This window comes from Vidua macroura, chromosome 23 (genome assembly GCF_024509145.1).
Source record: "Vidua macroura isolate BioBank_ID:100142 chromosome 23, ASM2450914v1, whole genome shotgun sequence".
In the NCBI taxonomy this organism is placed as follows: domain Eukaryota; kingdom Metazoa; phylum Chordata; class Aves; order Passeriformes; family Viduidae; genus Vidua; species Vidua macroura.
Genome location: NC_071593.1, coordinates 6,069,261 through 6,092,060, shown reverse-complemented (window position 1 = coordinate 6,092,060; position 22,800 = coordinate 6,069,261). Strand labels below are relative to the sequence as shown.

Sequence of the window (22,800 nt, the reverse complement as noted above, 5' to 3'; positions counted from 1 at the left end):
AGGCCGGGGCTGAGGGGGGACCCCGGGAGGGACCCCCGGGCGGGGCCGCGTGTTCCCCCGAGCCCCCCGGGAGGGGCCGCGTGTTCCCCCGAGCCCCCCGGGAGGGTCGGGTGGAGGGATCGGGAGTCTCCGCTCCCCCGGTACCTGTGGCCCGGCTTGCCAGGACAGCGGGGTTAGGGAGGTGTGTGCGTACACACATTCATGTGCGAGGTGGTAGTTTGGAATAAACAGGATGTTTGTCAGGCTCCAATCATAAAGGTATGCTAAATTGCCCCTCGGAGTTCCTCTGCTGCTTCTCTTGGGTAAATTTGTAACTGATCGTAATTGACTGCAATGTTTTATTTACAGAAAAAAAGCTATTTTTAGTTACTTGATTCTTTGGGAGAAAAGAGTAAGATGCTGTGTTGATGAATAAGTAAAAACTTCTGTGGAGTATTTCAGCCAGGAGGGAGCTATTCGATGACTTTTAAGAAAGCATCCTCAAATACTTGTGATATTTCCGTAAAGCCAAATTGTACATGGTATTTTTAACCAATCTTATTTCTGTGCAGGTCAATGGTCTTTTGATTTTTTTGCTATTCTGTGTAGACCTATTTGTGTTTCTAAAATTTGACACAACTCATTTGTTTAGCAGTGTGTGTATATTCATCAATATTCTGTTTTTTTATCTGTGCAGCTGGATTGAGAATCATCTGGAGCAGAAACACATTTCACATGTGAAGCTCTTCAGTTCAGAATCTGTTATCTGTCTTGAATCAGCTTATTTCTGCATACTTATAATTTTATATAGCTGCTAAATACAGACCATGCCTAGCAGAATGGGCTCAAAAATTGATCTGAACAAAGACTTCATCAGAGTAAAAACACACTACAGTGGGTAAGTCAGTGTGTCCTTTCCTCTGTGTTGTGACCTGTCTATTTTTGAAGTGTATTGAGCAGGAATTTGTGGTCTGACCTAGTGATAAAGTAACCAGGGCTTTGGTGGATTTGTAATTAATGTCAGATCAGGCAGGTAAACTCCTGAGCTATTAAAATACCAGTCACACTCCTGCAGCATCCTGATCAAGAAGAAAAGTTAATTTATTCTTCTCTCAGAAGGGAAGGAAATGTGCATAACTGACAAACCCACAGTCATTGTGGGTTGATGGATTATTGATTCCCATGGTCACAGCCAGGTCTAGATCCATCTCCTGCATCCAGATGCAGTTATTACATTTTATCCTGTCTATAATCAGAATGTCATGGTCCCTTATGACTTCACTCAGTTGACAGTAGAAACAGGAAGGTTTTATTGCAGCAACATGAAATTTGAATTTTCAGGTATGTTTAATCTTATTGGTTTGCTGCCCCTCTGAGGACCTTGTAAAATAATATTGCTTTAGTTTCTCCTGTCTTCCGTGAAGGCCTGAGTTTAAGGCGTTTGAGGAGTTAAATATTTGGCCTAAGTAGATCCTTAAACTTGATTGAAAGTATTTAGACTGAACTTGTTGCCATTTAATCAATGGCTTGAGTGATCTTTTCTGATGTTCTACTGCTAAATAAGTAAATGTAGCTACTACTGTGCATGGTAGTAGAAATTATAATAATGTAGAATTTTCTACATTACAGTGTAGAAAAATGCTGTTTTGAATTAAATGTGATGTAGTTATGAAAGTCACTTCACAAATTTTATTGAAAACAAAATGCTTTAGTTTTGAACTTACCTACTTAGCAATGCCATGTAGTTTGAGGTCCTGAGTTTAGAGTTCTAGAACAATTGAATTAGTGTGGTAGTGCAATGGGAGAGCTGCCTCAGCTCTGTGAGGGAAGGCACTACAAGCACCAGTAGAATGGGCTGTGAATAATTTGGGGTGGCTTGCTGGCAGATAGTGTTGATACAAAGTGAAAGGAGTGTGTCTGTGGAGCTTGTCTGTGCACAACTGGGAGAGGTAATAATAATTGTGTCAATGTTAGAAGTCAGGTAATTATTATTACCATGTTTTACAATAAACTGCTGTAGTTTTTCCTGCAGCACTGCATCAGGCTTTTGCATTAGCTGTGAAGTCTACAGAAGTCAGTTTACAAACAAGAGTTCCAAGTGCTATGAATTTTGGTTTTGTTCTGCTGATCAAATTGTGTGAGGTAAAGCTGACTCTTTTTGGCATTCTAGCCTCTATAAGTGATCATCTCAGTATCTCCACTGCAGCACTGCACTCAGCTTTTGAACAAATTTGACAGACTGCAGGAAATCATTGATGCTGGGCAACTTCAGAATTAGGGACTAACTGCTGAAATTATAATAATAGTACAGATGCCATGTTGAAATGCCTGTTAGAAATCTGAGCATGGGGAAGTTTAAAACATGTGAGTGTTGAGTGTATCTCTGGAGGCTGAGTATCTCAGGTATTCCTGTTTCTGGGTGTGACAGAGTTCCTAACATAGCACAGTAGAAATCACTGCCAGAGTAGATTACAAAAGAAAAACTAACTGCAATAATGAACCAAGAATTATGCCACTTGCCTCTCTAGTTTATACCTGGTTACTTGAAATCACTGAAGCAGAGCAGTGGTGCAGTCTGCTTTGCTGTGTGTTATCTTGGCTCTGAGAGATGACTTGTTTGATCTGTCACTGGAATTATTTCTCTTGCTGTAACTGCTCATACAGAACTTAGTGATCTTTAGCTTTTCATATTACTGTATAGTGCCCAGTTTCAAATATTTTTTTTTAAAGTGTCCCATGGGATTATTTAGTGTTAAACAAGGAATGGTTTTCACTTCCCTGTGCCCTGATTGCCTGATGTGGCTGTAGAGATGTTAAGATTAAATACAGAGATCTCAAGGGAACATGGACATCATGGATATCAAGTTCATTAATTTACTTGTAGAATGACATCTGTTATAATAATTTTAACAATTCAAGGCTGACTAGTAGTGGCCAATTTTATTTGGAGTTTATAGTGTGTGTGGGTAGTGTTGCCTTACAGTGTATTTTCAGTTTTTGAATATTATTTAGATGCTTGTGAAAGTGTGATTGTCCATGGTTACCACAGATCTACAGCTGCCTGATTTCATGAGTGGCTTGTGGTGGCAGTGCATTAAATAATGAGCTGCATTTGTTGGTGCCCTTGTCGTGGGGCAAGGCATTGCACCAACCCTCAAACATGGCTGTGAGAACCAGTTTGGTCTCTTACTTTCATAAATGCATAAAACATGACTTCTTTGACAGGGAAATGTTCTTAAACTCAACCTCACCTGACAGCTCTCAGTGTTGTGGATGATAAGGATGTGCAGGTTGGCAGGCAGCATATGTATTTCATTTGCTGTTGCTGTTATGAAGAATTACTAAGTTGCTGTTCTTAGAGAGCTCTACAAAGTATAGATTAAAGATACACTTGAAAAGGTAGCAGTGCTTTAATCTGAGTTTGAAACAGTACAGTTCTTTAAGATGCTTGTTTTAGAGCTTTGCTTATAGTAATTTTTCTCAGCAAAGGCAAAATGGCAAGTTATTAATGCATATCATTTAAAATGTAAATTGTGGAGTTTAAGTTTCTTATTTCAGTGTAGTACTGTTCAACTGCTGGCTGAAAGACATAAGTAGTCAGAATATATTGTATAACATTTTTCTGAAATGACTTGTCACATAGTATGGAAATAGGAAAATTATTTCAGTCATGTTGGACAACTTCTGATGTATTTGCTGTATTACATAAGAGGGGAAAGAATTACACATGCCAGTAGCCATTAGCTACCAAACAGTTTACTAATTGTCCTCTGGAAAGTTTTCAAGGCAGTGGAATGATTTAAGTTCATTTCCTGTTTCATTTTGCACTTGTTAATTGATTTCCCAGAGTCAGTTATTTGAAAAATATTTTTAAAGCAGTAGAAAGTCTTGTTTGTATCATCAGATTTTGTTTTGTGTCATCTTTTTTCCTTTTTCAGTATTTGACCTGCTTTGACAGGACTTGTGGACTTCCATTATATCAAAAGTTATTGTCAGAAATTTGTGAGATAATGTATAGTTTACATAGACAGTTCAGTATTGGGTTCACATTCTCCAAACAGTACAAAGGTAGAGTGCAAGATGCAGAATTTGAGTAAGATTGTATCTGAATTTTCATGTAATTACATCTTTTGAGAATTCACCTAATCAAAGCTTCATCTCAAACAATATAGTGGATGTGAGGTAAAGCCTCTGTTTTAAAGGATTTTACAATAATTGAGATTTTATTTATCTCCTGATGGAAGAAGCACCTGGATTAAAAAAAAAATATTATTATGAAAGCTTCTGGTTTGTTTTTTAACAACACTTCAAGCGCTGATAATTATAATAAGGGAGCTTGGCTCACCCGAGTAAACACTCATTAAAGACTGGTAATTAACACGTTTATTTCCTCCATAATGAAGTATTTTTAAGTTAAGCACTGTGAGGTGTAATCTTGCTGGCATAGTGGGAGTGTTTTATAGGAGGAATGCTCATTCTGTATGATTCTGCAGCTTAGTGTCCATAGATGGAACTGTTGGAATATGCAAGTATTTTCTGATAAAAGCTGATGTTTTCATCTTCTGCAGGGACATCCTGATAACAAACTTGGATGCATCAATGAGCTATGCTGAACTCTGTGATGAAGTGCACGAGATGTGTAACTTGCAACAGGAACAGCCAATTACCCTCAAGTGGATTGATGATGAAGGTAATGGACTGAAATACTTCTCAGGGTTTGTTATTCACAAACAACGAAGGGGCATTGAGGAACTTGTATAAACAAATATCATACTGTGAAGTTTTTTTGTTTCTAAATACCTAACTACAGAACCCTGTCACAGAGCAGGAAGCTTGGAGAAATGAGACTCAAGACATCAGGGTTGATTGCAGTAGTGCCTGAATTCACTTCTACAGAATCACCTTGTCAAAGCCAGGGCCTGCAGAACTAGAATTGAATACAGAAAGGTGGAAAAATACCAGACTGGTTTGGCTAATAGTTTTAATGGTGTGTTTTGGCTTTTTTAATAGCTCTCTTAGCTGATAGTGTTGTTTGAGTAAATTGAATTTCAAAGTACTGACCTTGGAAGGTGGTAGCTGGTAGTCAAAGATGACTCAGCCCTTAAAACACCATGGACAAGTATTAATACCTCTAAATTTTACTCTTTATATTTTGAATACCAAGAAGGACAGAGGCAACTGTACCAAGCTCAGTTTAATGGTGGTGTAATAAGAAGTAACCTGATCAGAAGGACATGGAAGATAATTACATTGCCTGTGCTTAGCTGGTTGAACTGCATGCCTGCTAATAAAGGAAGATTATTGCAGGGAAGAAGAAAACCCCCTGAGTTTTGAGTTGGAGGATTCTAAGACATGAGTCCTCTTAAGTGTTTCTTGGTTGGACTCTCCATTGCATTGGCTTTTTGAAGCTTACTTAAATTAAAATTAATTTTTTAGTCTCTGTCCTAGTAAGTATTTTCCTCTAGTCTTGGTTAAATACATACCTGTACAACCTTTTTCTGATTCCTGGGTCTGAGTTGTTGAGTTTCAGCCAATCTGCTGTGTTGGCTGTTATTGATCCTCCTGGGTTTTGTGAGTTATCCCATTTCTGCATGCGAGTGTTTCAACTTATTGCCACATGGAATTTAAGTTCATTTGTCTGATTGCACAAACAGATGTTCTCTTTGAACTAACTAAAAGCAAACAATTGCCCATGGCTTAATGAATAAACAAAACCTACCAAGAGATGAAGAAAATAGATTTTCTGTTGGGTTTTTATAGTGTTTCTTTGTTTTTGACAAGATCCAAAAGGTTTGAAATATGAATAGCTCACTTATGATAAAATCCTGTAAACACGTAAGGAATATGGATTGTTGATTTGCAGTACAAATAATTCTTTTGTCTTTCATGTTGCATTATTGCTGCATTTATAGATCATCAACCTCAATAGCCTTCAAAGAGAGGTAGCTGGGCCCAGGATTCATAATTTTACAAAATAAGAACATTTTTTAAAAATAAGAAATTAAAGTTTAAATTTGGCTTGACACTGGTGTCATCTCTTGGCCTGGATAGCATAAGGTCACCTGTCACCCAAGGTGTGCTGCAGGAAGGTGGCTGTTGCACAAAGGGACACCCTTGCTTCTTTGCTTGCTCTCAGTGCATTGTGACGTACTGTACTTTACGTGTGTCTGCTTAAGTGGATTTATGGATTAATTATCCAGTTTTAACCAAAATAACCCTCCCAAGGTAATGCTGATAATGTGACCACAAGCAGACAAAGAAATGGGGGAGATCTTTAGGCATATCTGTTCACTTTTATTTTCTTGTTATTATCCTATAGGATAGTTCTGTCTACTCAGTTTTGATAAAATTGGAAGGAATAATTGTGTTGTTCCATTTTGGTTTTGATCAAAATGCCAGCTTAATATCAAGTGATTGAAAGAGAGGCAATACCTGAAGCTGGTACATTTTTTATTAATAGAAATTCTTCAGTGGTAAATTTGCCTGTGTGTTGGTTTTTTTTGTTAGGTGACCCCTGTACCATCTCATCTCAGATGGAGCTGGAGGAAGCCTTCCGTTTGTATTGTCAGAACAGAGACGAAGGGCTGATCATTCATGGCAAGTATTGCACAGTTCAGGAACCCCTGTGTGTCTGATAATCCCAACAGCTGCTTAAGTGGGAGGCTGGAGTGACTCCCTTGCCTGTCAAGTATCCTTTGTGTAGCTGATGCCCTGGAGTTTGATGCTGAGGAAGGAACTGGAGCTCAAAGCTGAAACTGTGCAGGAGGCTTTGAGTTTAGCACTGCACAGATTTGTTCATGCTTTACTCCAGTATAAGCTTCTGCCAGTCTGGAACCATATTTTGATTGCATCATTTCTCATTTAGAATTATTTCAAGGCTTCCAAAAACTGTGTGTAAATATAGTCAAGAATCAAGGAAAAAGTACTACTGAGAATCTTTTACCTTAAAAATCTAATGTTTTTGTTTTAGTTTTCCCAAGTACTCCAGAGAAACCCGGCATGCCTTGTCCAGGAGAAGATCGTGAGTACTAAAATGTTCTCCAATTCTAGCTAAATTTTTTTTTTGGTCACGTGCAAAAGAAATACATTAAAAGATTTTCATAATCTTGTGCTACATACGTGTGTTTCTGATTTGTTTTCTTAAAAGCATGTAAAGTGTTCTACATTTTGTCAGCAGACAATGCATAAATCAATGTAGCAGTGTTTTAATGTTTCTGAGGATTAATGCTGGTTTTTATTGTTGATACATTCAGAGGAAGAGACAACAGGATTTTAGATGCCTATTTGAACATAGGCCTTTGCTTTTTTTTGTGGTTCTTTAGGCTTTTTGACTTTCAGGGAAAAGAAATGATGTGCTGAAGAGGGAGATACAGCCATTTTAATAAAAAGGTTATTAATCTCTATAAAAATAATCCTGTGAGAGGTAGATAAACCTCCAGAGGAAGGACACATAATTGATATGGTTTACGTGTATTTATAATAACCTGAACTGCACAGGGATAAAAGGATTAAATAGCTGTATAGTCAGCTCTCATTACAGAGGGATGGCATCAGGACTTCAGTTCATATCTTGGTAAATGTTAAGGAAAGGAATGGGAATAATTGGGTGCCAAAGGTACCAGATGATGCTTGGCTGCTCACAGGAGTATAAAGAAAAGCTAACTGAAGAATTTGAAGGACCTTTGCTCTTCTCTTTGAGAAATATGGGAGGAGATAAAACTAATTGCTGATAAGAGCAAGTAATACATACTAGGAGAAAAGTACTTGGTTGATCAGGATTTACACTGACACTGGCTAAAGATGAGTAGTGCAGTGGTAATAGTTGTGAATACTATTTTTAATCAGAGAAATAATGCTAATATGCTAATAAGTTCTTTATTGAGAACTTCTATGAGGATGGAGAGAGGTGAAACAAATACCAAAAAATTAAAGTTCAAATATGATTTCCTACATTTAACTACAGTAGATGAAAGGTTGACTGTAAAAACCAGGTAAGTTTTCATGTTGACTAGGTTATTAAAATTGTCTTTTAGAAAGGAAAAAAAGAAAGTAAATGTACAACATTAATTCCTCTAATTTTCTGAACAAGGACAGCAGATAAAGGCTCTTCTACTATGATCAGAAGAGTTAAAGAAATTATCCCTGAGACACCTAATTTAATGAACTCATTAAAGGTGTAGATATTCTAATAGGAAAGTTTCTTATGTTAATTTGTTAGAGGTTTTAGTTCTCTCAAGCCATGAGATGAGCTGCAGAACGCCCAGCTGAGTGTGGCTCAGCTGACCTGGTTATTGTGTCTGTAGGGTATTTCTCCCTATATGGTTTTACAGGTCACGTTGAATCACACTCAGATTGTTTAAAAATCCTGTTTAGTTGGATGTGCTTGATAAGGGATCTCTGGCCAGGTTTCTCATGGTTTCATGAATTAATTTGATGTACATTACCTCTTTGCATCTGTGGGGCCTGCGTGGAAATTGGGCCTTGTGGCCTAGGTATAACTATTTTTTGCAACAGAGCTATTAAATTGTATTTAAATTGTAATTTAGCATAGACTAATACATTGAGTAATGTTGCTTGTTAGCCAAAGGCTCACAACAAACATCTGCATTGCACTTGAACTGTAAGGAAATATTACTGGTGTTGATGATACAGTTTATTTAAGGGACTGTTTATTTTGTCAGGACTGAAATATTGTCTTTGGTTCAGAAAATATTCATCATGTTTTAAATTCTTATTTTGTGTCTTTATTGCTGTAGTTATGTTCATAGGAAATCCCTTTAAAAGTGAGAATATTATGTAATATATGTATATGTTTTCTGGAGCATCACGTTTGCACTATAAAGGAGCTTATGAGTTTGCCTCAGGTTTTTTCCAGAGACAAATAAACAGTGAAGTAGTTGGTCTATCCAAAATGAGCTTCTACTTAAATTAGCAGTTCTAAATGTGGATTGCTGGTTTGTTACAGACCTACAGACAGTTTGAAATTGAGTTTTTAAATAAAACTATTCAATTGTGAAATAATTGCATTTCCAATCTGTTGCTCAGATGTCTCCATGTTAGGTCACAGAGTGGCTCTTTCCAATAGTTTGTGATCTTCTGAAGTGCAAATCTCTATTTCTGTAGGATTGTAGGGTTTTTCTTTCCAGCTCCTTCAGAACAATAACACTTTGGAAGAAGAGTGCAGGAATACAAACTGGAAGGCTTGCATTTATGTTGAAATTTAATGATAAGGTTCTACCTATCCTCACCTTTGTTAAATTGATATGGTTTGGAGATAGTACCAGCCAGCAAAGCTTGAAATAAAAGACTGTAATCCATTAATGAAGTAAACCACATGATTAATATTTCAATTCCATTTGCATGACTTAAGGGAAGTTATTTCTGTGCTTGAAGAACCTTTGTTCTTATATTGATGTGGTGCTGTCTGTGAGACAGAATTTGCACAGTCTTCAGCATCTGCATTTGTATTGTCTCTGTGTTCCTTTGCTTCTGAATTTCTGTGCTTGTTGTTGGAGCCAGCCCCAGCTCCCAGTGCAAGTGCACAGCTGTGGTTCCAAGCAGCCCCTCTGCTGTGCTGGCTGTGCTGCTGTGAGGTGACAGTGTTGCTGAAACCTCTCCCATCCCTTCCCAGACACTGAATGTGACCTCTCCCGGGCGTTCCCAGCATCTGCTGGACTGGAGCCTTGGGTGCTTGATCAGTGTTTCCTGATAAAGATGGCAGACTTTTAGACCAGTCTTGCATTTCACTTTTACTTTCTCAGTAGATGAGCAGTTCTTTCAGAGTGGAATAAACAAGGTTGTTTCAGAGGCATTTGGTGTATTCTCTCCTGTGCCTCGAGGTGCCAGCGCTCCTGACAGCGCGTGTGGATCCCAGCAGCTGATTGGCAGCTTTATAACTTAGTTATTGGAGTCTCAGCTTATTTACCCTGACAGATCTTGATCTGATTTATCACTCTTGGTGCTGCAGTGCATTGTGTAACACAGCACGTCCAGCTGAACAATTCCCATCGATTTGTAGGACTTCCCTAACGGAATTGCTGGCTTTATCAGAGAAATACTTGTTTGGGTGACATCAGCTCCTTGACATCCATGCCATGTTTTAGTTGTGCCTCAGCTGCTAGCTACAGCCTCTCAAGGGAGCCAGTACCACCCGTGCCTGGATACATGAGGCAGAGATGTGAAAGGGAGAGACGGGGGTAACCAGTCTTCCATTAAATATTTGCTCTTAATGTTCGAGCTGATCCTGCCTATTGTCCTTGGTGTCTAATGGTATTCACACAGCGGCATCCGTGGAATAAAGGGAAAATGTTTCATTTCATACCTACTACATTGTAAAGAATTCCATGCTGAAGAGGCTAAAGAATAAAACCCAGTGAGTAATGCATGCTTTTTCTGTAGATTTTGTGTCATCATTGTGGTTGCTGTTGTGAGCGGCACTGACGCGGGCTGTGTGTACGTGTGCTGCAGGAGAGAAGAGAACTCAGCATTTTGGTTATGGTACAGTCGCTGTGCCTGCCACCCTCCCTTGCAGCCATGGATTGTTACAAATGCAGAGATTCCTGCTGCCTCTGTGCGTAGGGATGTGGCTGAGAGACCTCCTGGAAATACTGATAAAATTGCATTGAAAGGACTCCTGGGGAATGTATTTTAGGAGGAAAGGAACGGAAGAGTGAGTGATGCTGCTGCTGCTAATATTGGAGATTAATGAAGGAAATGTATCCCAAAAACCCTGACGGTATGTGCTCAGGGCCTGTTTATTGTAGGATTGCTGATGTAAAGGCTAACCATTTATGAGCATCATTTTCTGAGGCCTTTTTGTTGAATTCTGCTTAGTGGATTGTCATAGATGGCTGGTTTTAATTGTGAAATATTTGTTTTGAATTAAGGGTTGCTTACTTTCTAATATGGTCAGAATGAACTGTGCTAGTTCACTTCTGCTTAACAAATAGGTCTGTGTATTTAATATTAAAATTCATTTTGGGTTTGAATAGCTAGTGCCAGCAAATTGTGGGGTTGTTTTGCTGTTGGCTTCATTAAATAGAGGAATGCAGACTAGGAAACCTTTAAATTAATTAACAGAAGAGAATATGTTTTAAATGTTTTAGTACTTATTACGTTAGTGTGATAGTTTTTATTATTTAATATTTCTGGCTGATTTTGCTGCCTTATTTTTTTGGTAATGGTTACACTGTGTTGTGCGTGTCTCCTGTGCTCTTTGTTTATCTGCTCAGTATTTTAGCATTAGGTGTTTGGACTTCATTTTCCCCCAAGCCATCTTCCTTGAAAATTTCATCATGGGCTTGAGTAGAGGTATTGTAGTAACCTAATTGTTGTTGTGGGCTTTTTATTTTAGGTGTAGATACTTGATTTTGCCTTATGTCCTGCCTTATACTGTGAAATAGCTTTAAAAGGCTTCTTGCTGGAGTAGTGTGGCCTGTAAATATTTTTCTAGCTCATAAGGCAGGTTTTTCCCTTCATTTGTTACTGTATTGGCAGCAGTGATTAGGTTATTCAGAGCACGTGAACCAATTTAATCCCCCAATGAAGAAAAGAACTATTGCCACCATAGAGACTGTTCTGAAGACGTAGATTGGATTGCACTGGATAATTAGGCAATTTTGAAACTGCTAGTAACCCTCTCCTGGATTTTAGTAATTGAACTGGGGGGGGAGGGAGGGACTGTACTATTTTAATGTAAGATATTTTTGCTTAGGATTTAAAAATAGCTGTGTCATAGTTTCTCAAGAATACCTGAAATCTCTTCCTCTGTCTTTACTGCACCACGTTTGTATCATGTGTGACATATTTGAAAAAGAGACAGATTGTGAGGCAGCATAAGTTACTGAGAACAGAATTGTAGCTAAAGGTCTGGTTTGCTTATAATAATTTCATGATTTTTAATTCTAAATAATCTCAACAGTTTTCTTAGCTATGAAATGTCCAATGAAGAATAAAGGGCTGGACCGTGCTTCTTTATAATTCAGGCATAAAATTATAAAGCACAAGTCTGATGGTGGGATTTGAGATCTGCCCTTAATTAAAGGTACTGGGTGTCTTAGCAGATGTTTGTGTTCCAATTTATTAACTATAGACTAAAACTACAATGGACTAAGGAATGCATGGGCTGTTTTTTAAGGTGTCATAGCAAATAATCTGTGTTCTTTTTTCTTTATTCTACTTCCCCTCTCCTAGCTGTTACTCAGAATGTAGTATATTAAATGCAGAAAGGATGTCACCTGGTTTCAGAAAGCTTCTCTTTGATGTAATGTCTAGTTCCTCTCCCTGTGTTATGTCTCATATCTTCTTATAAGTTGATAAATCCACTGTTGATATTCAGGCACTTGGGTGACTAAATGGGCAAGGAGGTGGTGAAGCTTTTTGTTTTTGCTGGAATTAATGAGTATTTGTGGGCCTGCTAAACCTGAGTTAGGCCTGTGTGTTTCAGTAGCTTGGAAGAGCTGTTTAATATGTAACCTCTTCACTTATACAGCCAAGATTAATGATATATTATTATACCCGAGTTCTGTGTAATACTTTTGGAAATTAGTTGCTCTATGCAAGTTCTGTTTTTTTATGTTGAACTGAGCTACAGAATTCACAGCAGAGGCCTGCAGGGCAGGTATATGGGCTCCTCAGCGTTGATCTCCTGGATTTTGGAGTTGTGAGAAACCAGACTGTGTGTGAGATTCCAGGTGCTGCTCATTTGGAGTGGAGAGCACCAGGAACAAACCTTGGGAGGCTCCGATAGCAGTTGTAGCCTCTGAGGGCTTGCAGTAGTGCAAGTCTGGGTGGGAAATAAAGCAAAAAGCAGCAAACTTGAGGCTTGCTGACAGGGTGGCTCCCAGGAGAGGTACAGGAGAGCCCTGAGCACTGTCAGGGAGAGAAGGTTGAGCAGATTGTGCAGTTCATCCTGAAACCACATGGGGAAGGAACTGCCATGGGAGTGGAAAAGGAAAAACTGATCTTCTCAATATTGACCAGAAAGTGCCTCATTTGTAACTCGAGTTGCTTTGCTATTTCTTCTGTGTCTGTTAGGGCTTGTCCTTGAATTGTTAGCTGGGGACATGTTTAAAGGGAAACCAGAAACTATTTGAAGGCAGTACTCCAGGATTTTAGTATGGCCTTTACTTTTACAATAAATTACTACTACTGTTATTCTGTGCTTCCAATAATTTAGATTCTTATCTAATGCTCTTCAGTAAAGCAGTGCAGGTGCCCTGTGACTAGCTGTGACAAAACTCCCTGTTCTTGACTTTCTCAACTCTGAGACAAAATTACCTAACTTTAATATAAATTTCATTCCAAGCACATGTTCTGGAAACTTTTGGTAGTTCTGTGATGATCATGTGCAGTAGCACTTTGCAATACAAGTAGAATTGTCCAGGTAACTTGGAAATGAGGGGGAAATGTGTGGATGGGACAGGTCACAACCAGTGGAATATTTCAGTGCAAGGAGACAAGAGTAGGACTTCAACTTAGAAAAAGACAATTGATCAAATATGCTAAAATTAATTTTAAAATCATGTTTGGCATAGGATAAGATAAATTAGTTAACCATTTTCTAAAGGACAAGAAGCCAGGGAAATGGGATTCTTCAAATGAAATCTTCTATAATGTTTTCTCAGGGATTTGTCACTAGCTAGCTTTTTGTTTTCCCTTTGACCTTTTCAACAGACATGTCATAATTTGCTTTTTAAGATTAAAAAAAAAAAAAAGACTAGGTGTAAACTAGATCTGACCAAGTTTTAACTGATGACATTGAAGAATGTGGATTCAGTTCCTTCTGATTGCTGTCTCACTCAGTCACAAGAACTGGACTTCTCCCTCTCAGTAACCCATAGGTATGAAATGGGTACATGTGCTCAAAGGATGAAAATTTTCTTGAAAGTGTGTGCTGTCAGGTCTAGGGTAAGAGTCCCAGCAAGTCTTAAATCATGAAGGCTGCTGATGAGATACAGCAGAACCAAATTCCTGCAGCAAACTTCATCAGGTTGCTCCTCACTTTTTTGGTTGCTTTCTTCAGTGATTCCAGGGTGTATAAAAGACAAAGACTTTCTGTTATCAAGCTTTTCTTTATAATAGAAAGTATTGCTTCATGGATGTACTAAGACATAGAGGTTTGTTTAAGAACAAAACAGTGGCCTGAAAGTGGATGCAGTTGCTACAGATTGCTTAAATGTTCAGAACTTCATTTTGTTGTACTTCAGTCCTAAGTTAGCTGAATTAAATAATTTAATTAAGTACTGGCTCAGTACTCTTTCAGCTTGATCAAACATTTTAATGCAGCTCCTAAATTATGCTAATAGAACATTAAATTCACTTTTCATTGTAGTAAATCTTTTAATGAAAGTGATTTTTATTTTGGGAGAATTAATGATGCAATCATCAAAAGAAGCCTTTGGACTTACTATTAACCATGCAATGCAAGTTTGGTTTTGGGGTTCCTGTGACCACTGACATTGTAACAGAGAAGCCAACTGCACATCATGAAAGGCTGTGAATTGAAAATTGCTTAGAGGGCCCAGTTAGAGAAGGGAAAATATGAATCTTATTTTCTTTCCTAAACAAAAATGTTAATCACCTTCAGAAGCATGGACTCACCATCAGTTGTCTTCTGGCCCTTTTCATAACATTCTTTCAAATTAGAGCAGCAAATAGAGCAGCATTTTATCCTGTGTCTGGGAGAGTCTTGCAAACAGCAGAAGTGTCAGCACAAGAGGCTGAGGAGGGAAGGACATCAGCAGGTTGTGGTCACTGATGTGCCCAGAGATGCTCAGAACCAGGACATGGTCACTGCTGGGGCAGCAGCCACTGTCTGGGCTTAGTGATGATTTCTTGAGTATGTTTTGGTATATTGGTATATTTTGTTATTTTCAAGTACACCTGATGAATTGCACATAAAATCACAGACCTGTGAGTCAGAGACTCGCTCCAAATGAGCTGTTAGTGCTGTTGTGTTTCTGGCATTGTCTTTGGAGGTGTGACTTTGTCACCTTGCAGTGCCAGGGAGCCATTTTAGCAGCAGGATTTGAAGGTGAACATCCAAGAGCTCAGGCACGAGGGAGCACTGGGGGTGTGTGCAGTGCAGGTGGAACTCAGCTGCCCCTTCTGGGGCAGTGGGGAAGGATGTTCACCCAGCTGAGCTGCAGTAAATGCTGCTGCTCTGTGGGACATTTGTTTCCTTGTTGGTTCTCCACTTCCTTGGTCATTGTTGCTGTCTTAACTGTGCTTTTTCTTCACAGAACTTGTAGTTAATTGTAGTGTCTGTTGGAAAAGAAAAGGATGGGGAGATGGTTTCCCAAGTGCTAATTAGCCTTAAATTAAATTTTAAAAAGCTATCTTCTGGCCATTTAATATTTTTGCAATAACTGCAAGGGATCAAAGCACTTAATACCTCCATATTGTTAAGGATACTATTTTCATTTTCCAACTTCAACTGTATGTAGCACTTATTCATAATAAAAAGAAGGGCCAGTTAACATCTAATGTATGTCTTAAAATTGCTTTCTGGAGCATGTAAATTGTTTCAATGTAACTATTTGTAGGAAATTAAATAACAGATGTCAAGCAATGTACTATCAAAGTGTACTTTGGAATTTAGTGTCCCAAAAAATGTGTTCTACCTTTATAAGTAATTTCTTTATCAAGTCCAGTCTATCTGAAATGCCACTATCAATTTCCCCCTTGTAATTCATGGGTTGGTTTTGAAAGAATGCTCACTTGTGTGCTCAGCACAACATTAAAAGAACAAAACAAAAACTGGGCATTCTGGTAGTGTCCAGCTGGCAGGCTGGGTAATTGGCCTGTAAACAAGTTGTATTAATCTCTGAGAAGTGATTTGCAGCAATAGCAAATTACCTCTGTGCTCAGGATAGGAGCAGATTTCATTAGGGCTGGATCACATAAAAGCTGACTTTGGAATTGCATTTGGAAATCCAAATGAAGAGGGAATAATTTTTGTGGCCATCTTACTGCCCTTCATTGGTGTAAACCAACTGTCATTTGGAAAGGAATTGTAACTCCTATTTTTCCCTGCTTTTCCAAGTTACCTTTTTCAGCACAAAGTTCTCATCCATTCTGTGAAGTTCTGCAGACCTCATTATGGTATTTATCATTTGACACATCTTCTGTAGAGAAGTTCATTTGGAATTAACACTGAGCAGTAGACATTGCTTCTCAATTTGTATCCACAGTTAAATTTTGTGTGTTCATGTTTTCACTTAGAACTTTTTTCTAAACTATTTTTGAAAAGATGAGGAAAGAAGCCCAAACCCAGTCCTTAAAAATGTTGTTGGAAAGCCAATATCAAATCTATTTGCAGGGTTTCCTGTGCATCACTGTTAGTGATGTAGTTGCACAGTTTGACAACAGAGGGAAGAATTGCACAGCAGCAAGAGTCAGTTGTTCCCCACTGCTTTTTAGGTAGAGGCAGCTGGTTAATTTTATTTTGAGTGCTTTTATTTCCCTTGTACTCTTACTTTGAAAAAGCCTATGGTTTTTTTCCTTCAATTTTCCAGTCTTGGAAGTAGATAAAGTTCTGTACCTTCATTGTATTTCAAATATATATTTGTGTTCCTCAATTAAAAATGGTTATTCCTGCTAAGAGCTTAAAATATATTTGATTTTTTCCTCTAAACCTTTTCAGATAGAAAATGAGGGTTTGAAAGAATTTTTTTTTGTTAGGCAATGTCTTGTGTTTAATATTAATAATCAAAAAAGATCACTTTGTTTAATTAGGAGTATATCATCTCCATCAGCCTGCAAGCAGCCAACTTGAACTCCTTAATGAGTTAACTGATGTGTACTGTGAAATAAATTAAAAAATAACACTTTTCAATAAGCTCAGTAATTAAATAGTCAAACTTTTGTGGTGGCATTCCTCCTTCTAAGTAGCTGGGATCAATCCTGTAAGAACTTGGTTTCTTACGTTCCTCGTTTTATTTTGAAGTGTTCTAGAAACATGTCCCTGAAAATCTTCTTTGGGTTCATTTTGCCATGTGAAGGGATGAGATGCAAAGTCAGATGAGAGCTTTGTTCACACAACACTGACAATAAATTATTTCTTAATTCAAGGTATGCACTTACTGCCATTTCATGAATCTGATTATTGTTCAAGGTGGTTTCTTTGATCTGGTAGAGCTCTAGCTGGGGCTTGTAACAGATAATGCTTCAAAATAACAATGATCTTGAAAACCCAAACTGCTTTTTATAGCCTGGCATTATCCTTGAGGGAGTTTTTGGGAAGGATGTCCCCTTTCATAAGGGGACATTCCTGCCTGCTCAGTTTTCCAGGGGTTGAGGTCTCTGGCAGCACAACCTTGTGGTGCATCAGCCACTTGTCCCAGTTTTGGATCCTCAGTGAAAGGAGTGTTTTATTCTCTCATAGAAATTTAATCCTAATGTGTAGTAATAATAGAATGTGTGCTATAAAGGTGTGTCTTGCAGGGATGGCTGTTTTCTCATTTTTTACCTTGGCCCTTTTTGGAGCCAGGGAATGGGAAATAGGGATTGATTTGCCTCAGCCCCTGCACTGAACTGTGGCAGTCCTGGGAATAAATTGTAGGGGTTCCCACTTTTTAAAGCTGGTCTATATTAAGCTCAGTTTTTGTTAGACTATTGCCTCACAAGTACATATATAAAACCCTGCCTTTGATTTAATATTTATCATTAATTAGGGAGGTGACTTGCTCCTCTATTTACAGACTTCATCAGTACAAGCTGCTCGTTAACTTATCATTCACTTAATATTCCTCATGTCAGTGATAAGCTAATGTTCAGATCACAGATGTATTACATTCCCTCCATATGGTGCTTTGTCTAATGAATTAATTAACTATTTTGGAAAAAAAAAATCCTTGTGGAGATTTTTTCCTCTTGGTGAAAAGTCACCCTAGAAATGATGGAAGGGTTTTCCATTGGTGTTTGTGGTTGAGCATATTACTTAAAAACTTAGCAAAATAACTGCAAGGTTCTCATTTTCATTTTCTTTGCACTTGAGAAAAGTTTGCTTTAAAGTTGACATTTGGCAGGTTTTGAAGAGTTGTGTGAGTCAAATGGCTATATCCAGTCTACATCTCTGTTCCAGCAGCTGTACCTTTGCCACTTTGGGTGTGCAGTCCTTTAGCTGCTTTGAGAAGCTGGTTGGTTTTCTTTTTCCAAATTGTTAACAATTAGTTTAATAGTGCACTATCTGTTTCAAATGCTTGCACAGTAAACATTTGCTCATGCAAATAGAGTAGGTATGAATGTTTGGGGATTTGGCACTGTAGATATGTGGAATCACAGAAACTTCAATGCTTCCTTTGGAAGGACAAAAATAGAGGATCTAAAATCAGACCCAGTATTGCAGCCAGTGTTCACACATTGCGTGTCAGTAGCCTGTGAGTTTTGGCTTGCTCAATATAATGTTAAAATAATTTCTTGACAAAGAAACTTTTTACTACTTTATCATTTGACACAGAAAATATCTCTGTGTTTTTCTATTAAAAAAAAAGTCTTCATCTTTGAAGTGTGAATGTTTGAAAGATGAAAATCTAAATGCTTTTGCATTAATTCCTGAGGATTATAAATGTACAGTCTGCTTCATTCTGACAAAGTATCAATTATAAATCAAGTCTGTCAGAGTCTTTATACCTCCGTGTACCCCACAGTACCCACCTGTACCAGCTGTGGGAAGCTGCTGACCCTGGTGGTGTCACCCTTAACAGCTGTGAGCAGCTCTAAAAGGGACCCCTGTGGCACAACACTTAATATTAAATATCAGACTCTCTAATTAGCCATTCACACAGAAGCTGCTCATCTGCATGTAAACAGCCACAAAGAAAAGTAACTTGGAGTAGATGCTTGGGTTTGGCTTAAACAGATTAAATGATTTCTTGTTATGTTTAGAATATATTAAAAATCATTGTGGACCTGCACTTGACCTGCCTGAACAAAAGAAATATTTACTGTCAAGGTAAAAATGAAGTCAAATAATGTAGCTGTGCAGACTTGTAACACGTTGAATGTTGCATGTGTGAGGTGTTATCAGTACCAAACACGTCTCACGCTATCAGCACCGGCCATCCTTTGTGCATGTCCGTGCAAGGTGCCAGGGCGAGAGCAGCAGCGCCATTTCCCCGAGGAGCTGTTCCTTTAACAGCTCTGTCCCTCTCACCTGAGCCAGAGCAGCACGGAACTCTAACGGGATTATGATCATGTGAGGGAAAAGAGACAGGGCTGGAGGGAAGGGAGAGGCAGCGGTGAAAGCACATCCTGCCCCAGCCGTCACTCACTCACGGCCGCCTTAAAAAAATCCAAATCCCTGGGGATTGTGGCTGTGCGTTGATATTTAGGAAAGCAAGATTGTTCTGAGTCACAACTTGCTTACCCTGCTGTGTGTGGTGCTGCTGGGCTGCCATGCTGCTGCTTTACACCTTTCTGGTTTCTTCCCTAGAATCCATCTACCGCCGGGGAGCCCGAAGATGGAGGAAGCTGTACCGAGTGAATGGGCATTTGTTCCAAGCCAAACGTTTTAACAGAGTGAGTACTGTTGCATGAAACGTTGGGGTTTGCTCATGTTCTGTGCTCATTGTTTGCCTCAGTCTGTGCTTTTTCTGTGTTGGAGTGTTGGAAAGAAAGGAAAAGCAGGATGCTTGTTGATGTGACATTTCGGGCTCTCCGGTGTTATTCGAGTCATAACGTGCAGGCGAAACTTGGGAGTGTTTGAATTTGAGTTAATACAGGATTGGTGGAAATTATTTATTTTTAAAGTCTGAAATACTGTGTTTGTGACTGTTTAAGCTGATACATCCTTGGAGCAGCTTCTCCTCTCTCCTCTGCTGTGATTTTGGTTGCTTATTAGCAAAATCTTTTACCTTCAGAACACTTTGCCATCTGTAAAAGTTACAGCTGCTGATGTGAGCTTTAACTGTTTAGTATCTGGGGTACTACACAATCTAAGAATTTTAAAAATATTTTTTTATTGAGCTAAAATACAACTGCATTTGGAGAGCCTGATTTAATCCACATAAGCAAGTGAATGTGGCTTTAAGGCTGAGACACCTCCTTCACTTATCCCATTATGCCTAAGTATTACAGCATATATATAAATGTGCTAGGGGGGAATTCCACACAAAACTGAGTGCACTCAGAATCTGAGTTAACTCTTTCATTCAGCAGGGACATTTTTTCTAAAAATTGAAATAAGAGTTTTTCTCTAAAATTTCCCACCCCAAAAATGAACTGAAAGAAGGAAAAGCCCCTTAAAACTCAGCATTTTATGTTAAAAATATCATATATATGAATTATCACATTAATTTGTATAACCTACTACAGGAATAAAGTATTTTAATTCGTAGTATGAATGTATACTTTTTATTTGCTACATAATAACATATTTCCTTTGAAACACTACAAATGCATATTGCCACATTAATAATCCATAATGTTACAGATAATGATGTTTTATTTGCAATGAGGTAAATAGTGAATATACACAGAAATTTTGATACCTCATTAGATGCCCACATTAGGATATCACAATCCTAAACAAGACTGCTTTTCTACCTGCATACTAATGACATCATACAGAGCCAGAACACAATCACATCCAACTGAAGTTAGTAAGCAGGTTGATATAAACTGTAAAATGTGACATTAAAATGGATAAATTAATGACAAATTATGGTCATGTCTGTATTACTGAATTCAATATCAAATTTTAGTGTTGATGGAATTTTTAAGGTTGGAGTATTGCCTTAAGAATTCATTCCTGTTTCAAAGTAATCTTTTGCAACTTTTTCAGGTCATACAGATAAATGAACACATGCAAAAATTTAAACTTGAATCTTGTTGAACATAACATAAAGATCAACTCTCTGATATGGCTTTGACTGCATGTGAGAGGTATTGAAAGGGTTACCTGAATTTCTGATGGAGTTTAGGACCTGCCCCTACTTCCAGGGCCTGACAGGTTTTATTTAGTCTTAATACTACTGCTGCAAAACCTATAAAAGGATACTGAAGGAAGTCTGGTGGGCCAGGAATTTTGGAAGAGGTGGCAATAGATGTCCCAGGCTTCCTCTCATCAGGCAGTTTTTGGGTTGTTTTTCTTTCCTCTGGGCAGTGCAGTTTGGGTTTCTCCTGATTGAGGAGGACTGGCTGCACAGATGAGGGGGATGGAAGGAAGTCTTGTTTTCTACAGCTACCAAAATACAACAAGAGCAATATAAAAATGCTTATTTGAAGAAAGGCTCCATTCTCTGGCCATTAGTTTTTGACTATTCTGGCACTACTAGCAGGGATTTTCAGGAGCTGAAGAGTTTTGGGCAGGAGTGTGTGTGACTCACTGGTGTGAGCATCTGGTGACCACAGTGGAAGGGGCAGTGCCTGGGAGGAGCAGGCTGGCACTGGGGCTTTGGGACACAGCTTTGGGAGGTCTGTCTGAGCTGGGCTGGGAGCAGCAGGGCTCCTGTGCAGCTGCAGGGTGATGGGCAATGCCTCAGCCTGCTACAGGAATGACTGCAGAGCATTGGCAGCCAGGGGATAACCAGTGAGCTTTATGTTGGGCCTGGGTGACTCCTTGCTGTGCAGGGATCTCAGGTTGTTGTTTGACCATAGCAACATACACTGGAACAATGATTTAAAAACCTCTCCTGTTAAAGTCAGCAGCAGGATGTCTGGCTTCTTCATTTACCCTCATTTTGATTTAACTCACATGCTCTTTTCTTACATATGTAAAAACACCATAGGTTTTTGATGCTCAGTGCAACACAGGCTTGATATCAGACATAATTAATGGGTTTTAATTATGCAAAGGTTCTACCACTGTTGAAATGTATAGGTGTAGATGTAGAACACTTTTTATACATTGTCTGCTTAACATTTTGTGCCAGTGTTCTCCAACACAGTCAGTTTGGGTGCTTCTTATACATAATTGCGTAGTACAAACTTCTGGCAGTTCTGTTTGGGTGACCTCTGTCAAAACCTGAGATTGTAAATAGACTTGTTCTCTAAAAATGATTTGCTAATGTCACACTGTAATGTGTTCCATATGCTTGAGGTATTTGTTTTCCTCACATTCATTTAAAAAGAACTGCATTTAGCTGAATTCTGGGTGTGAAGTGTAACCTTCAGCTATTATTGTAATTCTGGACATTCTAAAATTATTACTGAACATCTGTTAGGTGACTGGGATGGGCTCTTGCTGCTAGAGAACTGCTCACTTCCAGCAGGGATTGATCCTGGCATTGATGATGTGCATTGTGGCTTGCAGAGAGCGTACTGTGGCCAGTGCAGCGAAAGGATATGGGGGCTCGCAAGGCAAGGCTACAAGTGTATCAACTGCAAGCTGTTGGTCCATAAACGTTGTCACATCCTTGTCCCACTGACCTGCAAAAGGCATATGGTGAGTGTGTGTTCTGGCCAGGGCTGAGGGGTGCCACTCTGGCCTGTGCTGCTGTTGGTAGTTGTGTCCTGAGTAATGAAATGTGGGCATGGCTGGGCATTTGTAACGCCTGGGAGTATTTGGGATTCAGTTTCTGTGGAGGACAAACCTTTGGATTGTGAGCAGAAAGAAAGCTTGTGATGTGACTTCAGTGTGCTCAAGCTTGAATTTGACTTCTCCATTAGACACTGACAACCTCAGAAGTTATTCCTTTTAGCCTCTGGGAATGTTTTAAGAACTAAGGCACTGATATAATTTCTGCCTTGCTCTTTTCAGAAAGGGTTATTGCTTTCCTGTTCCTGCCACCTCAGTTTCTCCAGTACTGTTTCTCTTCCTCTCCATGGCCCTCAGTCCATTGCCAATGCTGGTGTCTTTCCTAGGCCTTAAGCATCAAA

General features: G+C 38.9%; 1 protein-coding gene across 3 annotated transcripts in view; it reads left to right on the top strand.

The window, feature by feature from the left end:
* Nucleotides 1–22,800, top strand: part of PRKCZ (protein kinase C zeta) — a 39,366-nt gene that overhangs the window by 319 nt on the left and 16,247 nt on the right. Inside the window, exons 2-7 of one of the 3 annotated variants that reach the window (XM_053997545.1) lie at nt 677–877; nt 4,548–4,669; nt 6,487–6,576; nt 6,950–7,000; nt 19,415–19,500; nt 22,235–22,366. In XM_053997545.1, the coding sequence (XP_053853520.1) occupies nt 807–877; nt 4,548–4,669; nt 6,487–6,576; nt 6,950–7,000; nt 19,415–19,500; nt 22,235–22,366 (552 nt within the window). In that variant the 5' untranslated portion in view covers nt 677–806. Of the gene's footprint in view, nt 1–676; nt 878–4,547; nt 4,670–4,912; nt 4,967–6,486; nt 6,577–6,949; nt 7,001–10,539; nt 10,715–19,414; nt 19,501–22,234; nt 22,367–22,800 lie in introns of those variants that run through there. The other 2 variants (XM_053997546.1, XM_053997547.1) reach the window with 2 other exon arrangements.